The sequence below is a fragment of the Aethina tumida genome, chromosome 1 (assembly GCF_024364675.1).
Source record: "Aethina tumida isolate Nest 87 chromosome 1, icAetTumi1.1, whole genome shotgun sequence".
In the NCBI taxonomy this organism is placed as follows: Eukaryota; Metazoa; Arthropoda; class Insecta; order Coleoptera; family Nitidulidae; genus Aethina; species Aethina tumida.
Window position 1 is genome coordinate 63,878,695 of NC_065435.1, and position 26,751 is coordinate 63,905,445.

The following is a 26,751-nucleotide window of genomic DNA, read 5'->3' on the forward strand; positions in this document are numbered from 1 at the left end:
AGGTTGAATCATTATTTGTAATATTTCTACATAATTCGACTCTATTCTCAAAATTTGATACTGAAAATCATATGATTCTCTTAACATTAAGCAAGACCACTTTTTCTACAGCAGTCTATCCTTAAAAATTATATTTGTTTACCATCATATATACTTGTTAAACTTATTTCACCTTCAAACAGTAGCCACCCCAAGTTGTCTTTATCATTCACAAAACACTAATCTCATTGTTCACTGTACTCAAAATGTTATATTACTAAATTGGTAAACATGTTAATGTAAATGTTTCATTAATCAAAAGTAAACAAGCAATAACCATGTCAAATGTTTATTTGAATTTTGAATTATTACACAATAGTGAAAGTATATAACAAAATTAAGAAACACAAATATATTCAGAGTTATATAAGAAAACAATTCGGACTATTCAAATTATACAAATGTAAAAAATATAATATAGACTGATTTGATAAATCCTCTTGGAATTCTCCTCAGGCTAATATCTCTAAATATTTGCCTCAAGAATAAATGGTAATGAGGGTTCTGAAATATTAACCTGAGAGTGCACAATGTACAAGCAATAATAGTAAGCAATCATAGCAAATTAATTTCTAAATCAACATAACTGAACTACAGTTCACACTTAAGTAATAATATTTAGGACATACATTTAGTCCTAGTCTGTAAACTTAAAATTAAGTAAAAACAAAAAAACTTGTATAACTAAATATTTTAACAATTTCTTGCAAATATGAAAAGAAGGAAATAAAAGTATAATAATAATAATAAATTAGTGTTTTTCACAATAGTCGACATTGTTCGAACGATTAAGGCAATTATTTATCTCAATAGAAAGATTCGTTCTTGTAAATAAGTACTTATTGTTTTATTAATTTATAATGATATATAAACGTCAAAAAATCTTATTCTCTATGACATTAAAACCATAAAACAATGCATTCCTTGAAACTTGTTGAAATTATCCTATTACCTTTTCCTAATTCTATGATTTGGTGTATAAAACTCTCGACTATTGTCAATATCATATAACTTGTCGTGGCAAAATTATTAATCAAGACAGTTATATGTAAATTATATATAAATAATACTACACTGCACTTATAATTAAAAACTCATACAATTGAAATGTGGTTGAAAAACTAATATTAAAAAAAAATATACATCTACATATATTTGTACAATATTTTGTTCTAATTGAAAAGCAAACTTAACATTGTAAAAATTGAAATCACATAAATATAGTTCCTGGTAGCGTTATTATCAATAAGATTTAAAATGTATATAATATGTAAACTGTTAGTGAAAAAAATAAATATTGTTTAAATTCAAATTTTTCAGATAAAATGTTCTTTGACAAAACCACTATTAAATATTATTTTACTTGAATTGCTCTACTTTCTTCATGTGGTATCCCCAGTTCTGTGATGGTGTCATCTAAGTTGAAATTAGAGGAATCACTATGTATTTGCACCATATCAGTGACAGTTTCAGTGCTGGACTGTGTGTCATCCTGATTTGCAAATTGAACATTTATACTTGAGTTCTTGTGATTACTATCAATTTTTTCTTTAGGCATGTAACTTAACTCAACATCTGAATCTTCAAATAGTTGAGAAGGTAATGATTCCATTTTTGGTATTTCTTGTAAGTTGTAATCTTCCAATTCCGTTTTCATGTTCGTGCACATTGTTTCCGGGGCGAAACTCACATTATCAAATGAATCATCTAGATCAGATTCTGAATCTTTCTGCAAAATAAACAAATAAATAGTCATTATATTTAACATTACTTGTTACAAATTAATATTTAATTTGATTAGAATTTTTTAATGATGGCAGATTTTATAAGCATAATATTTATATATATATATATATATATATATATATATATATATATATATATATATATATATCAGGCAATAATGTTTTAGAGTTGCATAAAAATGTACCACTGAAGAAATCAAAATGAATTTTTATAATAGTTGAGATATATTGCCTTCTTAGAATGCTATATCCAATTTTTCACATATATTCTAATTTGTGACACAATAATCAGATGAGATTTAATCTATGGTGAGAAATTAAATACAAAACAGACCTTATTTTATCATATAAAAGTTTACATTTTTATTCATTGAATTTTTTTTTAACTTCTCACCTCAAATGACTTCGCTTTTTTGCTTGGACGGGGGGTATTTTTCTGGTATTACATGCAAAATGTTCACCAAAATTTGCAAATCTTGCTATTAAGTACCATATTTTGATTTCTTGCAAATAAATCTGTAGGGGGTATTAAAATGTAAAGAAATACAAGCACCATTTTTAGTTTTGAGAGTATGAAAATGCCAATTGTCACATGCTGGTAAAAACTCTTCTACACTGCTACAAATACCTACTCTAGGTTTACTGTAAGATCTTATAGGTGGAATATCCATATGTAATTTACATGTGGCATCATCAAAAATCGCTTCCACTGGAGTACTACACTCAATATCAGCCTTAGCCTTCCCACAAGCTCTAAACAATACTTGATTTTGATCTTCCAAAATATGTTTCCTACAATGTTTAGCTAATGGTAACGCTTTTTCTCCACATTTTACTCCACCCTCTGTAAATAAACACTTTACAAAACTATGTGGTCTATGTTGAATCCCATCATTTATCTAAAAATATAACATTTTTGGCTTATTATCCTGATAAACAAATCTAAAAGGCCATTATGACAGAAGTCCTTCAGCCTCATTTTGTTTTTAAAAAATTATAAAATTATATACCTTTGTCCTCAGTTCATGAAGTCTTTTATTTAAAATAGCTTCATATCCACATGTTTTTTGATATTTATTATATGCTTTCAATTTTTTATACAATCTTTGTTCTTTGGGATTATCCCTGACCTGATTATAGATGTTACAACATGTTTCTTTTTCTCTCTTCAGAAAATGAAGATATCTCCTCCTCCTCTCTTTTAAAATGTACTGCAAATGCCTGTATTGTTCAATATATAAAGACTGCAACCTAATTAGTTTGTCTCTGGTGACTAGAGTAATCTCTTCAGCTGTAAAAACATTGGCATGCCTAGAAAAATATTGTTAATACCAGATTTTTTGTCCACAGATTACACTTACTTGAGTACATCTTCTTGCTCTGAATCAATACTTTCATTGTCTGAACTATCACCATCATAGTCATGCCAGACTGAAGAGAAATCAGCAGCCTCAACGTCACTTTCTGATTCACTACAAACATCCAGTATATTATTACATGAGGACTCATAAATCACATTAGCATCAACCTCTGCTAAAAACAATGTCCATTAAATAGAAGTAAATATCAAAATATCTTACCTTACCAAAAGGATCCATACTTTTGGTACATCCCAAATCATTTTCTTCTGTCGTCTGGAAATACTCTTCTGAAGGATGGGAGCTACCTGAGGAGGACGTTCGGGATCTCTTATTACTAACATAATGAGATATAGAACTCAGTAGAACTTCGGCAGTACGAGGTGGTGGTGCTCTCCTATTTCTGGTAAGAGCAGTCTTTAAGGCATGTTCACTGCAGTATCTAAAAACAATGTGTATAGTATTGTAGTTTATGTTTTCCAAACAATAAATTTGTACTTTACCCGTAATCTTTCCTATCGCCCTTAGGAGCAGGCAAATTACAACGTTTCCCGTTGTTGGTGTACACATAACCACATTGTTTAAATGGGGCTGTCTTGTCATGAAGTATGTGCTTCAAACAATATTTGTAGTTTTCTATAGAAAGCTGTGAACAATCGTATGATTGATAAACGCACTGTCGTTTGTTTATAAGCTCGTTTTGGACATCCGTCCTAAGCGAAGAATTTGTTGGTGGCGGTTTTATTCGGAAATCGGACTGTACTTGCATCCTAAAATAACTCTTGTTGTTAATAGAGGATAGGTTAGATAAATATAAAGGAGATGGCTGAACTTACAGCCAATTAAAAATGGTGATTTTGAAATGCCCGCTGGTCAATAAGGGTGGGGAGCCAATGAAATTGTCAAACAGAGTAAGCGGAAGCTGTCAAAAACCATGTTGAAAGTCAACCGTTTAGTGTTTGTTATGGTTTAGATTTTTATTAAATAAATAAATTCAGAGGTTTAGTGATGTGTAAAAATCATAATTTAAATTAACAATTGAATTGAGAACTTTTTCGGTGCAAGTGTCGTGAATTGATATACAGTAAAGTTTTTGTGTTGCTTACCGTGGTTGGTCGGCCATCGAAGAGTGAATAACATCAATTCCTACGACTTTTGTGTATGTATAATTTATTTCAATAATAAACTACCTCGATCAGGATAAAAACTACGTAAAACTACCAAAGAACGTTTGCTGCATAAACTGGTATATGATTCCTAAATTGAACATTTAGAATTACAATAAAACACGTTAACTTTAAACAACAGTGGTACATATAGGAAAACCCAAATTTTTAGTGACGCAACAACAAAAGTAGCAGCTTTAGTTGTTCATAATAAATTGTGATAAGTGTCCGCCAACAAATAGTGAGTTTACCGATTCAAGTGACCATGCAAACATATTCGCCGTTTTCAGTAAAGTTTTATTTGTAATCAAATGTACCGGAATATTCATCGTAGAGAGAGCGCCCTCTGCCACATTTTCTCGTGTCGTGTAAAGTGTAAATGGCTAATACAAGCAGCAGCGACAAATGGTATTTTACAAAAGATCAGTTGGAAAACACGCCGTCAAGAAAATGCGGATACGACTCGTTCAAAGAGCTGTCGTACAGACAGCAGGCCGCCAATTTTATCCAGGACATGGGCCAGAGACTTAAAGTGTATCCTTGGATTGTACCAGTAATGTGTCATTACTCAGTTTGTATGTATGAAGGCATGCTCTATTCCATAACGATTTCCGTGTATTCCAAGCCCCCCTAAGTATGCCTGGAATGCAACGGAGATTTTCCTTATACAAAAGTACTATATACTATCTAGTATACGCGAATATTGCGTACTCATGTTGACAGGGTGAGTCATAGCGGGCCTAGCGCCATTAAAATGTCTCTTTCAATTTTATCGTTCCCTCCCATGCGAATATGACGATTATTTTTTTCAAGGTCGCCAGTGACGTTTGCTCGCATATTGATTATAAAAATGACATATTTTCGTTAATTAACTGTTATTGTTGATTAAAACTAATTGTTCTTTTCAGGGTAAATCTATAAATGAGAAATTTTATAATTTCACTTTCAGACACCTTTATTGAACATTTGTTGTAGGTCACCATTTTTTCATCGATTCAACTATTATTTTTATGTTTTAATAGATATACAGTGTTTTCTTCATTATTTTTCTATGTTCTTACTTATAGTGTGTATAAAATTGTAAAATTACCAATTATAAATAAAAAATAAATTAAGTTGTATCTAGAAGTTTATATTCTTTAAATCATTTTCTTTTTGTTTCAATATTTTTATTTTTTAATTGATCTAAACCAATGTTTTTCCAACTTATCAATTATATTATCATTATCAGTACATATAGATTAAATTATTGGCATACATTTTAATATATACAGAATTTATCAGAAATAACAGTTCAGTAGGACAATATTTCAATGATAACTCTTATACTAACGAAAATTAATTCATATGCAATTTAATATATACATATAAATATAAAAAATAAAAAATTAGTTTGTAAACATAAACAACAGTGAATTCCACAATTATATAATTATGAAAAAAATGAAAATATGGTTTCTAAATTAAAATTAATATTAATTCCATTATTTTGAATACAGTAAAACAATCAAATTGAGGTATCAAATATTAATAAATATATTTTTATACATGCATATAAGTATTTATTTAAAATCTACCTAATAGATTTTATAATTTTATGGAATTTTTAATATTGCTTCAAGGATTTAATATTGTATCAATTTATTATATACACGATAAATGAAAAATATATTATTGTGTAAATTTAAATAAATATTAAGAGATTTTTCGATTAAAATGTTAAATTGTTTTTATATTTTTAATACTTACATTTATTAATAAGTATCATCTAATGTCCAAAGATATGAATTAAAGTAAATTTTAACACTACAATTGCTGCTTTTACTAGAAACAAGCAAATCAGGAAAAAAATCATATTAAAAGTTGAGTCATCTCCAATAATTTTGAACTATTTAAAGGCCACTTCACGTTTACATTTCACATTAAAGTTTGATAATAGTCATTATTTGCTTCATTTATTTATTTATTTGATCAAGCCATACCTGATATATGAAATAGAACAATTTTATTCAATTGAAATCACATACAATTAAAGGTTGTCAATTATAAATGATCTTACTTTTTGGTATACTTCTCAACATATTAATTAATATTATCAAGTCTTGTCTCATTAGTTTTATTAATGAATACCTTATTTTCTAATCAAAATTTGAGATTTAATACATACATGATGAAATCATAGTTTTTTATACTAATAAATATATTTTTATAATGAGAAACCACTAGTAAGTAATGCACTACTAACGTCACAAATTTGGATATGCATAATCATTAATATTAATTATAATCAGTAATATTGCATATTAAAGCGTAACGTCACAGCAATCAAATAATTTTATCAGTTTTACAACTCTTAAGCTTTATTATCACCAGTGTTCCACAATTAAAAGAGAGATTATTGTATTATGGCTAATACTTAATTTAGCCATAGTCCTTTTACTTGTTGCGAATTGTCAAAAATAATTTATAAACAGAACAAAAATAGAGCAAGCCTCATCATACACGTGTATAAAGTTGTTATTCCGAAATTTTCCTTAATACAAAATTTAGGAACCAGTTATGCATCAACACGGCAATCGTGTATATGCACCGCTTCTATGTGTTCCACTCGTTCACCCAATTTCCATGGCACCAGATATCTGCGGCCGCCCTATTTTTGGCGGCCAAGGTAGAGGAGCAACCCAGGAAGTTGGAATACGTCATCAGGGCAGTCCACATATGCAGGAATCCTCGGGACACGAGTTTCGATATTCATTCAGAAAGGTATAGAATTAGTAACCTCCGTAAATCATGTCTTCTGTTACTGGTTGAATTTATGTATTTATGGATTTTCGTATTCACTTACATTAAGCGGAACATGTGCATTTTTAGGTATTTGTCCCAAGCTCAGGATTTAGTTTTTAACGAAAATGTATTGCTGCAAACGTTGGGCTTTGATGTAGCCATAGACCATCCTCATACACATGTTGTACGATGTTGTCATTTAGTGAGAGCCAGTAAAGATTTAGCACAAACTTCATATTTTATGGCTAGTAATAGGTAAGGAAGAATTGAATCGTGATGAAAATGAAATTACTGTGTTACTTTCCCAGCTTGCATTTAACCACAATGTGTATCCAATATAAGCCGACAGTTGTGGCTTGTTTTTGCATAATGGTAGCATGTAAGTGGTCGAACTGGGAGATTCCACTTTCCAATGAGAAAAAGGAATGGTATTCGTATGTGGATCCCACTGTAACGGCCGAACTTCTACAGCAACTTACTGAGGAATTCCTCGTTATATTTGAGAACTGTCCTTCAAGACTGAAAGAGAAAATCATGGCGATTTCGGAAAATGTTACTCATTCAAACCCGCCACAGACTAACTCGCCATTTGTACGTATTCACTTGATATATTCAACGTGACTGTATTTTCTAATTCTGTACTTTCAGGACCAGGATCCTAAAAAGATCACTGACTCTAAAGATCCCAACCAACATAGAAGTTCACATGATAGTAAAGGTACGATATTTCAGTACTTTCTTACTTACTATACTTATATTGCAATAATGCAATTGATTGACGTTAATATATGATGTATTAATTTTGATTTCCCTTTCAGATCATGACATACACAAGCATCGATCTTCGAGGCCGCACGAATCGAGCTCCAGTAGCAATCCACAAAGGGACAGAGATCGCGAGTACAGGGAACGCAAGGAGCGGGAAAGGCTGGCCCACCAGCATGGTCAGAAGCATCCGTCGTCTATTCCCGGCAAACCTAGTCACGGACACCACAAACCACCCAACATCGATCCGAAGCTCAAGCCGCCTTCACGGCCTTCCGGTGTATCGTTCAACATGCCGCCTGGCAGACAAGAGCCGCGCGACCTTCTCAGGGAGACTTCCAAGGACTCGCCATTCGGTGTGGGAAACAAGGACTATAGAGACCACAACAGAGAACACGGCAAGGATCCGGTGAAGGAGCTTGTGCGCGGGGACAAGGAGGTCAAGAGTCAGCGCGATTACCTTCTTAAGCCCAATGTGACTGAATCGAACAGTTTAAGCAATTATCCAGACAATCGTTTAGGTTATAATAGTGATAAACGTGTTGTGGACCCGAACAGGTCTCGCGTTGACGCAAACAAATATCCCCCCAAGCACGAATCTTCGTCGCGTCCTAGTAAATCATACGCAAAAACTGAAACTGATAACGCTAAAAAATACTTAAATGCTCCACCAGTGCATGAGAAGAGTAGTGCTTACATGAACAAATCTTCAAATTCTACCTCGCAAAAAATGAAGTCGCCTTTAATTGTAGACTCGTCCAAGTCCGTCCCGATGCCGAATGTATCTCATACCACAGTTAAATCCTCTCACCACAACGGCAGCAGCAGTAACGGTGGCAGTTTGCCAGTTTTTACCGACATAAAAACTAAACCCGAACCCGAAGTAAAACAGGAAGTTATTCAGCCACCACAAACAATCAAAAGGCCTAGCTTATTTTCTCCCGAAAAGACACCACCACACAAGTCGCAACCGCCTATTGCCCTCAAAACATCACCAGATTCTGTTCGCAGAAGCATGGATACACACACGGCGCCTGCCTCACAAAACGCATTGAAAGTACTTTCGCCATTGACGTCGCCTGTCGGCAAGAGAAACAGAAATTATTCTAGTAGCTCGGAGCCGGAGCTGAGACCGGTCATGAAGAAAATTGATCAAGTGGAAGGGTTTGAGAACCTAATGCGAGACTCGACTATAAATAAAATTCCCAAAGTTCCTGACATACCAGTTGAGGAAAAATCTGACGAGACAGTCGCGCTTGGAGATGGTCACGCAGACACTCAAGCCCCGATTGGTGAACTCGTGCCGTTAACAAACGGCATCGAAATTAACGCCACGATGATTAGTAATTTATTAAAAGAGGCGTCGCAAATGTCCCATTTGCCTCCGGTGAGCGCTACCAATGTTCCGGCCACGTCTCATGCGGAAACTGTGCAGCCGCAATCTGAAGTGAAAGAGAAGGACCATCATCACCATAAGAGTAAAAAGAAAAACAAAGAGAAGCACAAACATAAAGACAGGAGCAAGGAAGATAAGGAGAAGAAGAAAAAGCATAAAGATAAAGATAGGGAGAAACACAAGCATAAAGATAAACATGTCTCTGAGCCCGTTCCGGAGGTAGCGAACAACGAACCAATCAAGATCAAAATACAGAAAGACAAAATTCTTCCTGAAACGCCCCCCGTTCCCAGCGTGGGTCTGAAGATAAAAATCCCAAAAGACAAAATAAAGACTGAAGATATTGGCGAACCCTCAAAGCCCCTCCCGCAGCCGCCCTCAACTGGCGCCCTAAAGATCAAAATCCCAAAGGATATAATCAACAACTGTAACATGGAACCAAGCAATAACTCGTCGAGCGGTGGCAAGAAGCGTGATCGCAGCTCGTACAGCGGCGAAGGTGCCCCACCCACCAAACTGTCCAAGTCCTCTTACAAGGACCCGAAGCAAAACGGCCGCCACTCGTACAGCAGCAAGGTAAGCAACTATCCAAGTAATAATAGCGCCCAGATGCGGTACCCCCCACCGACCCAATTCCCGCAAATGCACCCCAACATTCCACCACCGCCAAGGCCCATGTATCAGATACGTCCGCCGCCAACGGCTGCGCCTCGGTACATGTATCCGGCGGCGCCGCACGCAGCCCTACCGAACATGAGCGTGCCTCCCCCGCCTTTCATGTACCCGGCTGACGGTCAGATCTACGGTCAGTACTACAACCCCGCATATATGTATTCCACTCACATGCCTACCGTCGACATGTACCATCAGCCAATGACGTCGATGCCTAATGCTATCGGTGCTAATCCCCCACTACCCATAGATGCACCCCCCGACGTGCCTCCTCCCCCACCGCCTGAGTGAAACCTACTCGATTTGTAGTTCGTATATTTGTTAAGATGTAGATAGTACCAATAGATAGATATATTGAATTATGCGAGTTTAAGGCAAGTTAAAAAATCAAATTTGGTGTCTTATTCTTGTATCGGAGAAGCAAACCTTTAATGAACCAACCAATGAATTTATTAATTGCACTTGTTGATGAAATACTTTTGGAAATATTTTATTTATTTAAATTTGTTTTTAAGTTTTTTAGGGTATATTAGAAATAATATTGCATGTTGATTTGTTTTGGCAAAAAAAAAATATAATAAAAAATTAAAATCATTATTGATAATGTTTGTAAAAATATATTGGAAAATTAATTAATAGAATTTTTTATATTTATTTTGCTATTTTTTGTACATAATTGAATATCTGTCCTGGAGAGAGTTATTTATTAAGTTTTGTTTTTATTAAGTTTATTAATTAATCAACAAGTTTAACTAATAATAAACCCATTTAAATTTATCTTTTATCCAACTGGATAACAATCTGGTGCATTAAAACTATGTTTCTCCAATTATTTATTACACGTAAAAATCATAAAAAACGCGTTATTTATTCGTTAATTGCAGTTGTTTTGTTACAATATAGAAACAAAAAAAAACAGCGGATGCTATTTCAAATTTCAAACATTTTTTTAAATCAATTTGTGTTTTTCTAGTCATAAAAATATGTTTAAAAATACCACTTGATCTCCATGTGGCATTAAAATTGCTCAAGCGCAAATAGGTAATGCAACTACACTTAGAGCAGGTTTGACTCAAGGGTTCGTTTATGTATTGCCTTTAGGAAATAGTTATTTTTTATTTTCTGTTAATAACAATGATAATGTATCAATAATTTGTACAGCATTTATCAGAGTTAATTTAACTAGAATTTTTGTATATTTATTACTGTGTATTCGATCATTCACTTATGTATGAAGTCATTTTGTACCTGTGTAAAAGAAATCTTTCTTATGTTTAGCACATATTGTTATTAGAATTAGACTTTTATTTAGATTTTTATCATAGTTGACTCTTAAAATTTAATATATACGTATATATTTTTATAAATCTTGTAGTAGATTGTAAGCACCTTGATATAATAAAACTTGCCTAACACACTCTGAAGCATAACCGTATTTTTTATTACACTTGATGGTAGATTTGCATGTGTTAATGAATCTTTTATGTTTTGCAGCATGATCTGTCTTCTGTTTTATATGTAATACTTTTACAGGGTCCTTTATATTTTATAGTTTTATTGAATTTTATTATCAATAAACGCATATTTTCTTAAACAATAAAATTATTTCCCTAATCACATATCTCAGTAGTTTAGGGCAACTCAGGGAATATTTCATTCAATCGACTGCTTGGTGTATTAGTACTATAAATATAAAAAAATATATACAAAACTTTCGACAATATTTATGTTAAGGAGGGGGGGAACTACTGCGTTTTATTCCGGAGTCAATTAAATTTGAATTTAATCGAATTATATCAGTTCATAAATTTCAGTGTATTGATTGAGTGTAAAGTAGATTTATTAGTCGTAGTAAAAGGCCTTCTTCCTACATAAATACTAACATGAGATACCGTAAATGTAGATTTTACGTGAGAATATAAAAAATATGTTTGAGATATAAAGAAGATAGCTAAAAGTAATTAGGGTTGTGGACTTAATAAATCAGTTTTGATTTGAAGTAATTGACTAGTTGGAATTTTAGTTCGTAAGGAGTAATGACATTTGTAAGCAACAAGTTTCCGTGTTGAGTGGACGACTTGTTCCTAGTGGTATGCATGAGTCGAAATTTTGAATAAATTCTACTAATACACTACAAGATTGTACATATTCAAAAACAATCGAGCTCGTCATGGGTTACCATTGAATGGTTTCCGTTTATATTTTTAACACAATAATAAAGTCAGCTTTTATGTGAGATGTAGTTTATTTGGAAGCCCGGAAGCGGTCGTTTCTAAGGTATTTGGTGCTTTACAGGTGACGCAAATGGGTGATGGCGATGCATCCCTGCACAAGTTGGCCGATTCTAAGTATATCAGCAAGGGATCGTCATAACTTTCGTCAAAAATAAAAGCGATCGTTGTTAATACATTATACGTCGCTCTCGAGCGTCCATAGAAAAGTAGTGCTCCCTGTAGCAAACGCTGTCACTCTTTGTATACTTACATTTGCAATTTGTTGTTCATTCATAGTGGGTAGAACGTTTTTCTCGAAATTTAATATATGTATATATGTAAAAAGTTTAGGCTGTTTATCAAAATTGTGATCCTTCGGTAAAATTGCAGTTGGAAAAGAGAGTGACATACTTTGCCATGTAGACTCCTGAGATGGTTTAAAGGTTTTTTAAAAAACAAACATTTTTATACAATCAAGCCTAGATTTTGATACGTTACGTATAAATTCTTTATAAACTGTAAATTATTTTATTACACACCAATAACGTCAACATAGATATAAATAATTTTTAACAATGTTTCACATCTATTAAATATTATTACAATTAACGATTGTTTATTGTGCAACCGGCTGTGAAAAGTATGTGACTGATCTTCTCCAAAGGTCGCTCGTGACTCAATTAGATAATTATAAATTCATTTAAATCATAACGAACTTTTAACACAGAGCTAAGCAAAACTTTTACTTTAAACCATCTCATTTGTTTTTGATATGCTCTGTGTGAATGATTAGGACTTTTTTTATTATAATGGTTCATTGCTCTGCTAAGCCCCACGGTACAACAATTAATGTTTTCTTGTGTCTTATTTAGTGTAAGGAAATTTACATTACGGGTATAATTTAAACATGAAGTGACACAAGGCATTTTTCATTTTACGCTAGCTGAGGAAACTTATTCCAATATTGCACTTGAACCATTATCCGTCACGAATATCGATCATACTCACTTACAAAAGGTCTAAGATGACTGTGTTAGAGGTTTTTTTAAATTTTATTCTTTTCTTTGATTCTGAATAATATATTTAGATATCGCCAACTTGACTGAGCTTTATTAGTACCGGCGTGAACCATAGGTATCAATATTATTAATATTGAGTTAGCCTATCTGTTGCAATTTCATTTACGAGTATATTATCGCTGTATATACATGTATTTTCCTTCATGTATTTTCCTTCGTTATAGTTTTCATTAGAAAGATACTAATACTCGTCTAGTTTTGTTCGGGAACGTTATAATCTATGGTTTATGCGACTTATCACTTAAAATTCATTTAGCTCTATTTAAGCAGTGTTTTTAGTGTGTGTCGTGTTTTGTAAATGTATTTTTCACGCTTTTGTTTGCTTGAGAATATGTACAAAAAGAATGAAATTTAAAAGAATCGCAACAAAACATTTGTATTTTTTAGTAATTAATTTGTGTTTTGGTGATCCAAAGGACTGAAATCATAAAGATGTTTTGGATCTTATTTAGGTATACATACTATAGATAGAACCATCGAATTTAATGAAATATATATTTTCTAAATAGGAAATTACTCAAAAACTTACTTTTTGTGATGTAAAATGAAACTTGAAAATAGTTAGGTAGGTTAGATATGAAATGATACTGAACCAAAAAAAAAATATATTTCTTTTGTGTAGCATTTGTATTGATTGCGTTCAAGTTCGAGATTTGGAAATGGTCATTACAAAAATTACCTAAAAACCTTTGAGTGTGTTAGGTGCATATTATTTTATACTGTTGAATGTGTATAATGAAGAAAATGTATAGTTGTTTAATTTATTATGAATTTTTAATTTAGTTAACTATTTTTTTAAGTATATTGTACAGCAATTATAACCCAATGCTTTAACATAAAGTAATGGATGTATTATTGCTTAATTGCAATTTCTTATAAAAATCATGTAAACACAAAATAAATTGTAAATAAAGTTATTTGGAATGTTCTTTTATTTTGGGGATAGGCAATTTCAAATTGGGAAAATTGTTTTCTTTGAATCATTTTACCTACTTTTAATAAGTTATATTTTAGATATATTTTACACGTTTACTGCCAATATAACTCCAAATAATATAGCTTATGGCCAACTTTTGTATATATTTTTTACTTGTTATGTATTTTGTTGTAATATGAATGAAATATATTTATAAGAAAATTTATTTAGAATAAAAGTTATTTATTTCTCCTTTCTAAACACATGGGCGGTGAACGTGTTAACAATTTTTATACCTAAATATAAAATACTAGATAGATTTCCTTATTTATTATGCATGTCAATAAACGATTAAAACATTAATTTTGTTTAAATTGTAGTAATATGGAATATTATAAGTAAAATATTACTTACAGAGAACATAACACATAACAATAAACTTTAATTCAATCTTGTAGGACAACAGTTTCTTAATGCATAGACATCATCTTTTCAATCAATCACCAGTTCCTCAAAATTTAATATTTGTGATATCCCATTATTTTTTCAATTCATGATATATACAAATAACAGCATATTATGTCATACGTAATTTCACATTTACTAGTAAACAAGCTAATGTAGGATCTAAACACATACTCGTGGTGGTGCGTAAAATATGATGAAGTGTGCCATAGGCTAAAGAAACGCGATTACGGGTCGCCTCTATGTGTATTTATTGATAGTGCCAAGTTGGCACTTGTATTACGACTGGGTAAGTACCTGGAATAAAACGAGAGAAATATGGTCATCACTCAGTGGCGTAGCTAGGAGTCTAATCAAAATTTTTCAAGGTCTATTATTACTGATCATTTTTAAACAATTGCTGAGAGAATTACAATTCTACACTTGCTTAGCTATAAGTAATTCTTTCAAAATATCAATATAGTTATTAAATAATAAACAAAAATATAAATTAAGACTAACAAATTAAATTAACTACAAACTATATCAATCTATATACCAAGTAAGTATACAATATTAATTTATTTAAATTTAAATTGATAAGTTTTTATTAAAATTATCAAAATGATTGCAAGTAATTATTTTAATTTAATTTAATATTAATATTTATGAAAATCTTTGAAAATGTAATTTTATACAGTAATGAATACTATAGTAGCTATAATTATAACAACTTATTAAAACAAAAATATAAGCTGTATTAAATGAATTAGATGCCAGTGGTAGGCTATGAATATATTTGTCTGAGTTCGAAAAGCTTGAAAGGAAATAGGCTACAGTATAATTCGAATACAAAAAAAACATCCATTCTTATCTTCAAATGAAACTAAAGCCAACCTGTTAAAAATGGGACTGGCTGAAATTAGTTCAAGGATTCTGCGAACATGTTTAGTGAAGATGTACATAAAAACCCTGGTTTCTGTTAAAAATGTAAAGTCGAACTTTGATTTGATTTGAATTAACAATCACAGAACCACAGTGGGCACAAGTAGTTTTTAGTGATGAATTTAAATTTAATTTATAAAAATATGGTCTTGTTTATGTTAAACATCCTACGAGAAAACAACTACATAAAAAATTTGTTATACCCACAGTAAAACATGGTGGCGGTTCAACTATGCTATGGGGGTGCTTCAATTGTTCTGGTGTAGGTCCTTAAACAACAATTTTCTTCCATATAACTGATTCTTTTACTAAATGTGTTTCAACATGGAAACGATCCCAAACGCAAATCCAAAATTGTGACGGATTAATTAAAAGACATCAGACATCTACCCTACAGAAAACATTTAATTATAAACATGAGATATCACGTTTATACTTAAATTCAATATAAAAACGTTACAAATTTAAATAGTAGAGCCTGTGTCCCGGAGATGTGCCAAAATTATGTAACAACATTATACATAGTGTTAGTTGGTTGAGTTAAATTAAATAACACAGATTTAATCATTAAAAATTCGTTTCAATATTAAAGTTGCTATATTTATGCTCAGCTTAATTCAGAAAAATATATGTAACATTTTGTAGAATAAGAATAATACTGTATAAAACATCAATAGTAAATTAATATTATTACAGTTCACATTAAATAAATTTTAAAAAGTAAATGCAATGCAAATAATGTGTTTGATTTATATACACTATATTCTTTTTATAATATATAATTCATTTTCTCATTATCATATGTATCATATACATCTTTGTAAGTTCTATTATTATATCTTTTAATAATATAAGTTCAAAATCTAGAAAAGTGATGTTTTTAAATGGCAATTCTCATAATACTTGTTTTTCTAATTACATCATATTTAAATTTGTTGTTTTATTTTTCAAATTTATCACTTGAAAAGTATTATTTTTGTAAGAACAACAACAAATTAAATTTTTTTGTAGTTTACTATATTTTTTAATATATATAAATTTACCAATAATTTAATATACCAGTATGCTTCGATTATATTTTAAAATCTAAATTCTACATATTTAGTAAACACCAAGATTATTAAATATTTAATTACCTAATCATTAACTAGTAGTATATAACTTTGATTATCGAATAGTACCGAATATTGATATACTATTGATTCCAGTTATCGCAAGGAGTATCATTATCTATTCGATACTGGGAAAAGTAATCGTTACAGATCATAGTATCTATCATAGTGTCCAATCGAGGACGAAATATTAGAAACTTAGGATAATTTAAACTTGTTGACCAATTCATTTTTCCAATTTGTGCTCTTCAACGAGACAATCATGTTGAAATATTTCTTTTCTTTTTGTTTACAATTGTGCAAATAAATTGAAGGGTAATCCCGCAATTTGCGCTCGACACATGCGCACTATGTATATAGCCCTTTTAAATTTTTATAATTTATAATAAGACATTTTTACTGTTTTAATTACAAAACTTTGTAACAATTTTTAATTAATAATATAAATTACACTATACTAATTAGTGCTATTTCCGAGATTTAAATAGGAACATTTTATTATTATCATTATTATTTATTATTTTAAAACTGTTAAAGTAGTTTAAGAGCAGAGGAAATAAGATTTTATTATTAAAATTTTCATTTCAAAATCTAAATATAATATCTATTATAGATATGTGTGTGATGTGGAAATTTTACCGTGATGGGGGATTTCGTTTTCTCACTTGCGACGTCACCTGATTTTCATTTGACGTGTTTAGGTTATGAATATAGATAAATATTGTCAAAATGTTAATAATTTGATGGAATAAATTAAAACGTATCAAATTTTGGTCGGATATAATAAGAAACAGTGCAACGTGTACTCATATACGATATCCACACGATGGGTACTGCCGTAAGCCGAAACTTGGACCTAAACACAAATGAATATTTAGAAAAATTTGTTGGCAAGCAAAGTATCAGCGCTAATGATCCGTTTTGGAATAGATTTTTAGCGTTTAATATTATTCCACCTACAACAACGTAAGATGTTTTATTTATGTCTCCAGATACAGCTCAAAAATATTATTTTGTAGGAACGATCAATTGGTCCTAGAATCTAGAATTGAAAACTTATGTCAAGAGTTAGTCAAAAATAACGTTGAGTCTGGTAATCTTAATAGTTTAATTCAGCTGTTTTTGATTAAATCTTCTGAACTATTGTCTGCAGCTGATTCTGATGCGTATGGCAAACCCTCGTTAAATTAATTTTAATTTAATCATAACATGGTTACTTTTAGGAATCTATTTAGTTGGCAAGTTTTTAATACACTGTTTACTATTCGCTGTATTTTAAAATTCCTCACAGAAACAGTCAATGAGGAACAACTTATTCAACACATTGAAGTAAATGGTCCTGGTAATGTGATTGAATCACTTATAGGAGCATTAGTAGGCATAATTGTTGATGTACCAGTGAAAGAATCGACTTATGCAGTCCATTTAGAGGCAGTAACATGTCTATTAATATTTTTGTCAGTTCAGTTTCACTCTGGAAGGAGATCAGACCAAAGCAATATATATCACTTAATAATGAAAGGGAAGCATGTGATTCATGCCCCTGTGCTAGTAAAATGCTTATTGACCAATTTTATAAATCAGGAACCAACACCAGCTGCATATGGAACAAATCATGGTCAAAGTATTGTTCTAGGTAAGACATTTATACATGTGATTGTTTTATAATTAATTTTTTTTTTATAAAATTAGGTCTAGCATCAGAGTTGTGGTCAATGTTAACTTTTAGTAAGAAATCAACAGAAAATCTTACAGTTCCAGAACACAGTGATTATCAACAGGCTCCACTAGCAACACACAGCCTGTTACTAGTTTTGGTGCTGGTACACCACTGGACAACTCATTCTAATCCCTACAGAATTAGTCTATTTTCATGTGTGAATAGTCAAGGTATATAAAAATTCAATTATCCAAATTTATTTATTAAAATAAAACATTTTTTTAGATAATAATTCTATTTGTCCAATTGAGTCAGGAACCTTGTTCAAAATAGATTTTGATGCTTTGTATGTAACCTTGTGCAAGAAAGCTTCAGGTGACTCCGCAACATTATTATTGTACCTGTTATTACACCGGAATCCCGCATTTAAAACATATTTATTGGGAAGACTAGATCTTGAGTCACTGGTAAATGCAACTTATATGTATTAACATTTGTATTAACAAATCTTTTATAGATCATCCCAATTTTGAAGACACTTTACAATGCACCCAACAGCAACTCTCATCACATTTATATGTCCCTCATTATCCTATTAATATTAAGTGAAGATGAGACTTTCAATAAAATGATACACCAAACAGTATGTTAACTAACTTACAAGTTAATTAGTAACTTAAAATATGATGTATTTTTAGAAATTAAAAAACGTCCTATGGTATACTGAAAGAGCTTTATCTGAAGTATCCCTTGGTGGCCTTTTGATATTGGTAGTGATAAGAACAATACAGTACAACATGTTAAAAATGCGTGACAAATATCTGCATACAAATTGTCTGGCGGCACTGGCAAACATGTCGGGACAATTTAGAGAATTACATCCATATGTGAGCCAGAGATTTGTATCACTGTTTGAAACTATAGCAAAGAAATACCAAAGATTAAACAAGCAAATGGATAACTCCAAAAATTCCAATGAAGTTGCAGTAACTGTAAATCAGGACGCAACTGATTTGGAACAAGACATCGCCGTCTTAGAAGAAGTAATGCGGATGGTTTTGGAAATTTTAAATTCCTGCATGTCCTTTCAGCTAAGCAATAATCCGAATTTAATATATACTTTATTATACAATAAACATATGTTTGAGGCATTTAAGGATAACGTTGTTTTCCAAGATATCATTCACAACATCATCCTCGTTATCCAGTATTTTTCGGAATTGTTAAAGGAAAAATCGCAGCAACATGAAGTGGATGCGCACCAAGTGTTACTGGTTATACAGCAGGGGGCGAAAAATTGGCCCAAAGAAAAATTAACGGTAAGATTAGTTCAGTAAACGCAGTAAGTGGTTCCTAAAACTAATTCATTTCAGAAATTTCCTGATCTAAAATTCAAGTATGTAGAAGAAGATCAACCAGAAGAGTTTTTCATTCCATATGTGTGGGCACTTGTTAGTCAACAATCAGTATTACATTGGACAAATGATGTGTCGCCCATTCTTACAACAGTCTGCTAACAATTAATTTTAAATGAATGACAATACAGTTTTCATTATACTTGTATATATAAATATATATTATTTTTCCAATTTATTTATGAGATGTTTATGTTGAAATGTTGTACCTTTTGTAATAATATATTTGTTAGTATATTTAGGAGATTTATTCTAAATAATCCTAGAATTATATTAGATTTATAATTTATTTTTACTTATGACAGCTCGCGAGATTTGAGGCATAAAAACAATATTTTATTTTTATTTACGCATAATTAACAGCATACAATTCACCAAATATATTCACTACCTTTTGAAAATAAAAGACATGGCCAGCAAAATAATTTATTCATTACTGTACTTCCAGTCAGCCAATAAAATTTATCGTACCAATATATAGTAAATCCGCTGTTTTTCGTCCTGTATTTGTTAAAATATTCAAATTAGAAATTGGATATTTAATGGTTTAATTCTTTAACAACAAATATGTTGTCCTAATAATTTAAACTGGAAATACACGTTTATTTAATATAAAATCTAACATGTCACCGCATTACTGTTTGACGATATATCGTAAAAAACAGATGCAGTATTAAACATCTCTACAACTGAATCCACCAGCCACACGCTCAAGAACTTTTTGAAAGAGAAGAATCAGCAATATTCAGGAACTTCGTTTATGTCGATATTTAAAGTTACCTCATTGGCTAGGGGCACGCTTCAGCTCTCCTACCATTGCAACAATAATCTGCGCATACGCGAATGTTGGAACCAAAAAGAAATATTCCAGATTTACTAATTAAATGAATTGGCGCGAACAGACACATTTAAATGTGCCTTTGGAGAATTTGCGCACAAAATGATCATTGAAATTTAATGTAAAATTGTTATTGCTTAATTGTCGGTTTTATAACATATTACTCTTCTACATTTGTTTAAATATTAAGCTATATTCTATTTCAAATAATAAAAACAAATTTATGGACTGCCTCAGCTGAGCAGCCGCGACTGATGGTAATATAACCATAATTTAAAGAATTATTAAAATTCAGTTAATAACAGGTCCAATTTGTGCAATTTCACTGTAAAATGTTTAAATGATATGTTCCATACATTATTTGATAGAACTAATAGAAAAAGAAAAATCAACCTGACAATACATGCATATTGTAAAATATATATTTTGATGAATATTATATATGAAATAAATGCATTTTTATAATAAAATGAATTTATTGTCAGTTTAATACAAACCAAAATTTATTACACATTTCATTACCATTATACATATGTATATATAAATATTACACTGTGCAATCTTGATTTATGTTAATATAACTAGATCAATCTTTAAATGGGTCTAATAGAAAACCACAAAATAACTGAAAGACGTATGTTTTTGCTTTATTTTATATCCTTTGTAAATTCTTTGTGAATATCAAAAGATAACTAGTGTGTTCAATTCAAAAACATGAATTAAATGAATATAAACAAGTTTATAAAGTGTAACAATATGATTACAGATACTATTTTTTATTTACTTTATTTTCCTCGCGTATTTGAGCCTTACTTTTCTTCCTAAATACTTCTTTTTTCTTCTGTTGTATCTTCTTCAATTTATCAGCTTCTACTCCAGCAATTTGAGCCCTGTGCCTCTCAAGTCTTTCTTGGGTTTCCTGTTTTTGTTTTTCCTGTTTATGCTCATATGAGGCCTTAATCATTTTCATCATTTTTGCAATTTTTTGTTCATAAGGTTCTCTTATTACTGCTACTCTCTCAATTGATTGTTTCTTTTCACTTTCTTTAACACCATGTTTAGGCTTGTCTCTGTATGGCAACGCCTTTTGCAACTTGGCCGGAATTATTAATGGTTTCAGTGGCTTCTCTTCTCTTATAACTGGTGTGTACAAACTATCCTTATTCACTTGGTTCCTGATGTTTTTCTCTCTTTTTATTTCACCAGTTGTTCTTACACCCTTCCACGCGTTCTTCTGTCCAGGTGGCAATAGAAGATTCGTCAAAGGATTATAAAATTGGGGTAAATCAACTTTGTACCATGTTCGACAAAAAACAATATCACTCAACTGGATTTTATCTTCAAATGTTGCTCTGAAACTGCCTTCTGGCTTATTTATAGCTTTCTTTATTTGACCTCTAATTCCTGAGACTGTTTTGATTCTTGCACCTTCAAACTTTGCCACTTCTAGTGAACTGTTAAACATGCCCTTAATGAATGCTGTCTTTTTATATATTTTCAATGGATATCCCACAAGTTTTAATTTCTTCATTATCTGAGTGGACTTATCCAATTCTTGAACTGATCCAGTTGCTGCTATCCTAAATCCTTGTGTCTTTAATACCTAATAAACACAATATTAATTAAATATATCTTTTCAACTATGCAATGGATGATGTCACTTACCTCTGGATTTTGATCAACAACCTGAAGTGCTAAAAATCCTGTTCCCTGGGGTGTTATGGGTCCCCAGAAATGTGCATTGCAAGCCAAATGCTCTGGTGTGTACTTTAGGTACCTAAACTTTAAATCATCTTCTAATTTTGAATACAATGGTATAGTTTGAAACCTTCTCCAACCTAATGAGACTATCAATGGATCACTTGTTTTCAAAATTTTCTTGTACCATCTATGTTTTTTGATTTTTACATTAACATAACCAATATTTTCTTCACCCATATTCAAAGATCCAATTATGAGAGGATATGTTGGATCAAAGTTATTTATAAACTCAGCAGGAATATTTTCAAACTCCATTCTAACATACATTCCTGGCCTGAAGCCTTCAATCTGTACTCGAACATCATCTGGTAAATTTTCAAATACCGTTTTGTTAAGCTGAGCTTGCTTTTCAGCATTCATTTTCAATTCATCATAATAACTATTTTTTTCAGTATTATCATATTCAGCATCAAATTTTTCCTTCAACTTCTTCTTTTTTTCTGCCAATGCTACCTTGTCTGCTAATTCATCTTTCTCATTGTCTTCACGTTTTCGCTTCTCTCCTTTATTACTCACATGTTTTTCTCCAGTTTCCAGATCTTCAAAATCGCCAAACATTTCTGAGTCTGCGTCGCTCAAATCCTCGGCGTCATCCAACTTCAGTAACATACTTGCATCTTCCGAATCTTTCCACTTTCCAGTTACAAAGCAATTTATAATTAGGGCTTTATTGTCAGGTGCAAGCCAATCTTCCATTTTTGAATTCCATGGTTGACTTAAAGATGACTCAATTAAATCCATACTTTCCTTTTCTGTCCTAAGTTTCTCTTGGTCTTTGGTAACTTTCTTAAAGAGACCTCCTATTCCCTCTTCTTCATCTTCTGATTCATTAGGGACTTCAGGTTGAGAATGTTTAACATCAAACACTCCATAAACAAGTTTCATTAAATTTTTATTATCATTTTGTCTATTATGGAAATTTATCTGTGCCTTTTCAGCCAGATTATCTTTCCATTTTAAGTCATCATCATCATCTTCATCACTTTCTTCATCGTCATCACTAATTTCATTTTTATTATCAGCTCCTGAAGGTTCATCATCATATGATTCTCCTGATGATTCTTCATTATCTTCTTCAGTAGAGTTAAAAGAAACTTTTTTTGAATTTAATTGTTGTAAAACATCAGATATTTTTGAATGAACATGTTTGTCCTTATTTTCTTTTAGAGTATAATAATCATTTGTATTATTTGATTCTTCTTCATCATTTGATGAATTATCTTCATCTGAATGCTCTTCCAACTCTTTTGAAAAATCTTCATCATTCTGCTCAAAGATTACTCTTCTCCTAATTCTTCCTCCATCATCAACTTCCTCATAATTCTTATTACAACTATTCTTTCTAAGGTCATCTAACTCTTCAGCAAGATCATCTTCAGATTTTGATTGTGGCTGCTCATATAATTTTGTGACAACATTCTTTTCCTCTTCTTCCTTCCAGTCTTTTGAAACTAATTTTTCACCTCCAGTAAACAATTGCAACTCTGAGTGCTGCATTTTCACATCTAAAGTTTCTTTAACATCAATCAAATTATTTACTATGTTTGTAGATTCATCTTCATTATCTTTTTTGGTATGACTATGTGAGCCTCCCAACTCTACATACACAGCATCTTTGTCATAAACAATGCCTCCAACCCCAGAGAAGGGAGCATATATTAATTTTTCTTTTTCCACCAGAGCTCGTTTTTTAAGTTCTTCTGGTAAAGGGCAAGGGTCTGGTAAATATGACATATCACTTATTTTTAAATCTCCCAAACCAGGCACATGCACTGATGTATCCTTTTTCAAAGGAACTCCCCTAACATAGCCATAAAGTGATATATTTCTATCACAATTTGGGTTCCTTCTGATATTTTCCTGATTTGTTAGGTCCTCATATCTGTCTCCTAATATATAACTGTGAGTTGTTCTCCAAATTAAAGGTCTAAACTTCATAACTGATATGAATCTACCTAAATTTTTAATTTCATTCCTCAAATATTCTCCATGCAGTATACCAGATAAATAAAATAATTTTGCGCCAGCATACACTTCTGTCCAGAATCTATGTTTCAATGTTTTCTTCTTAGCTTTCAAAGCTTTTGAATTTTTTATCATGTCCAAATGAGTTAAAATTCCCATAATCCGAGGCATACCATGAACTTGACAAATGTTTAAGAACTCAAACACTTCCATCTCAAAGCCAAAACTGGCATCACAAAGCAATAAAACTAGATCAGCAACTTTAGCTAAATCAATCATTGAATTTATATCATTGTTACATTCTATTAATGTTATTCTGCGCTTCTTCCCAATAACTATTGTTACTGGGCCTTTAATTTCAGTTAAAGGAGATTTAGTAAATAGTTTTATTAAATTATTAATAACTGTACTCTTTCCAACCTTTGGGGGTCCGACAACAGCTATAAGTATTGGCGGAGGTTCAATTGGGGTACGGTCAACTAATGGTACATGCTGCTTTTTGGTGTCAATATCTTGTTTCCTTCTAAATTTTCGTTCTGCACTAACTGCCGAATTAATTGCAAACGCCTTTGGATTCCTTTGTCTGTCTGTTAAATTATCACTGGAATTTTGTGCATTTTTCTTCGCTTTTTTATCTGCCTTCCTACCTAAAAATTATGTTCTGTTTTAAGTACAAATTAAACGATGATATTATAAACTTACCGGAATGTCTATCTCTATGACTTTTCTTTTTGTCAACAACATCGCTGTTGTGTTCACTCATTGTTAAATTAAGAAGTAATACTCAACACATCACAGAAACAACGTTTTTCAAAAGGCAACGTGTGAAAAGTGAGGTTAGATAAATCACAATAAAGTTCATTTGTCATAATGTCCAATATTCATACTACAAATTTGAACATTTGACAATATACATTCTTTAATTTTCTATTGATCTAATATTAAAATTAATAAGTTATAATTCAATAATTAACATAATTTAATAATTTTTATTGAATAAGGCCTTTTTTTGTATAAACTAATATATTGTTTATTATTTATTGACGTTCGGCGTTGCCACATGTAGTATTATTAAGTTTATTTTGTTTAATATATTTGTATCTCAATAATTTTAAATTTAATTATAATAATTATTTATTTTATAAAAATATCTAGTAAAAGTACATTTGAAACCGTGAAAGTTTTCGATTCTTTTGTTACTGCTTAAATGTAGAATCCGGCAATACTGTTCAATTTTGACAGTTCGAATGTTGAAAACTTCGAACATTACAAGCGGTTTTGTGGTTTGCTTCAACTCCGATTGTAGTATATGAAATTGTGTTTTGTTAGTATTTTTGATTAAATATTTAAATATGAATTTCGCAAACGATTGGGTTAATGCTGCTCACAGCACGGGCGTAAGTTATTTAATATTTTTTCGCGTTGTTGAGGTTATATGACTTGTGTTTTTCAGACGTCTATTATGGCTGCAGTATTCAATGGAGGAGTTGTAATTGGTGCTGATTCTAGAACGACAACAGGGTAAAAACCCAAATCTATGTCATTGTTTGGTACTTATTGACAATTTTTAGGGCATACATTGCAAATCGTGTGACTGACAAACTTACCAAAGTCACAGATCATATATACTGCTGCAGATCTGGCTCAGCCGCAGATACACAGGCAATTGCAGATATTGTTTCATATCACCTCAACTTCCATGCGTATTGTCAACTAATTTAAAATTATATTTCTTTTATTTATTATTTGCTTTTAGAATGGAATTGGGTGAAGATCCTCTTGTTGAAACAGGAGCTGCAGTCTTCAAGGAACTGTGTTATAATTATAGAGATTCTTTAATGGCCGGAATTTTGGTAGCTGGTTGGGATAAACGTAAGGGTGGTCAAATTTATTCTATTCCAATTGGTGGCATGTGTGTCCGCCAGAATATTGCCATTGGGGGTTCTGGTTCAGGCTATGTGTATGGTTACATTGATGCAAACTACAAGCCTAACATGTCTCAAGAAGATTGTGTTAAATTAGTGACAAACAGTAAATTATTTATATCTTAGTTTAATGCAATTTTTAATTTGGTATCTATTTTAGCATTGGCATTGGCTATGAGCAGAGATGGTTCTTCTGGAGGTGTTATTCGTTTAGGAATCATTACTGAGAAGGGTATTGAAAGGAAAGTCGTGCTTGGTGATGAATTGCCTAAGTTTAATGAAAATTAAGTTTAAAAATTATAAAAATTTTTTTATAAAATAAAGAATATACATTAAGTAAACTGCCTATTTCAATTAATACTCTGTTTACTTGAGTTTGAACAATCATTGATGTATTTTGTAAGGTAGATATTTGATGGGTTGAAAATTTATGAGCCAATGGATAATGAATAATGAATGAAATTAAGTTGCTGAGAGAGATATTGTATATTTATATGGGTAAGGTAATTAGAATAGAGTTATTGAAACATATTAAAAGCCATCTAAAGTCGAA

General features: G+C 31.4%; 5 protein-coding genes across 10 annotated transcripts; 3 read left to right on the top strand and 2 right to left on the bottom strand.

Moving 5' to 3' along the window:
• Positions 1–312: 312 nt before the first annotated feature.
• LOC109595787 (KAT8 regulatory NSL complex subunit 2-like) lies at positions 313–4,382 on the bottom strand. Of its 5 annotated transcripts, none has more exons than XM_049961822.1 (7): positions 4,249–4,382; positions 3,646–3,912; positions 3,370–3,584; positions 3,146–3,314; positions 2,795–3,095; positions 2,417–2,683; positions 313–1,768 (listed from the first exon to the last, which is right to left on the bottom strand). In XM_049961822.1, the coding sequence occupies exons 1-7, from the start codon at positions 4,263–4,265 to the stop codon at positions 1,394–1,396; spliced, it is 1,611 nt and encodes a 536-aa protein (XP_049817779.1). In that variant the 5' UTR covers positions 4,266–4,382; the 3' UTR covers positions 313–1,393. The 5 variants fall into 5 exon arrangements, 3 of the variants coding, with proteins under 3 accessions (XP_049817779.1, XP_049817778.1, XP_019866766.2); XM_049961821.1 differs by having other exon boundaries at positions 3,146–3,317; XM_020011207.2 differs by lacking the exon at positions 4,249–4,382 and adding an exon at positions 3,979–4,048 and having other exon boundaries at positions 3,146–3,317.
• A 305-nt stretch (positions 4,383–4,687) lies between these two features.
• On the top strand, positions 4,688–14,359 carry LOC109595824 (cyclin-T-like). 2 transcript variants are annotated; one of them, XM_020011250.2, is made up of 7 exons: positions 4,688–4,842; positions 6,859–7,071; positions 7,180–7,347; positions 7,401–7,683; positions 7,741–7,810; positions 7,911–9,829; positions 12,221–14,359. In XM_020011250.2, exons 1-7 carry the CDS (start codon positions 4,688–4,690, stop codon positions 12,296–12,298), a joined length of 2,886 nt encoding a protein of 961 aa, XP_019866809.2. In that variant the 3' UTR covers positions 12,299–14,359. The 2 variants fall into 2 exon arrangements, with proteins under 2 accessions (XP_019866809.2, XP_049817777.1); XM_049961820.1 differs by having other exon boundaries at positions 7,911–14,359.
• A 2,961-nt stretch (positions 14,360–17,320) lies between these two features.
• Positions 17,321–19,946, top strand: LOC109595799 (dymeclin). Its single transcript, XM_020011218.2, has 8 exons — positions 17,321–17,600; positions 17,654–17,800; positions 17,858–18,270; positions 18,327–18,524; positions 18,580–18,761; positions 18,812–18,937; positions 18,993–19,613; positions 19,668–19,946. Exons 1-8 carry the CDS (start codon positions 17,461–17,463, stop codon positions 19,809–19,811), a joined length of 1,971 nt encoding a protein of 656 aa, XP_019866777.2. The 5' UTR covers positions 17,321–17,460; the 3' UTR covers positions 19,812–19,946.
• Positions 19,947–21,169: 1,223 nt separating this feature from the next.
• Positions 21,170–25,120, bottom strand: LOC109595833 (ribosome biogenesis protein BMS1 homolog). Its single transcript, XM_020011259.2, has 3 exons — positions 24,976–25,120; positions 22,213–24,920; positions 21,170–22,150 (listed from the first exon to the last, which is right to left on the bottom strand). The coding sequence occupies exons 1-3, from the start codon at positions 25,034–25,036 to the stop codon at positions 21,317–21,319; spliced, it is 3,603 nt and encodes a 1,200-aa protein (XP_019866818.2). The 5' UTR covers positions 25,037–25,120; the 3' UTR covers positions 21,170–21,316.
• A 389-nt stretch (positions 25,121–25,509) lies between these two features.
• Positions 25,510–26,539, top strand: LOC109595811 (proteasome subunit beta type-6). The gene is made up of 5 exons (XM_020011235.2): positions 25,510–25,670; positions 25,727–25,794; positions 25,845–25,976; positions 26,030–26,304; positions 26,359–26,539. The coding sequence occupies exons 1-5, from the start codon at positions 25,626–25,628 to the stop codon at positions 26,484–26,486; spliced, it is 648 nt and encodes a 215-aa protein (XP_019866794.1). The 5' UTR covers positions 25,510–25,625; the 3' UTR covers positions 26,487–26,539.
• The last annotated feature ends 212 nt before the right edge of the window (positions 26,540–26,751 follow it).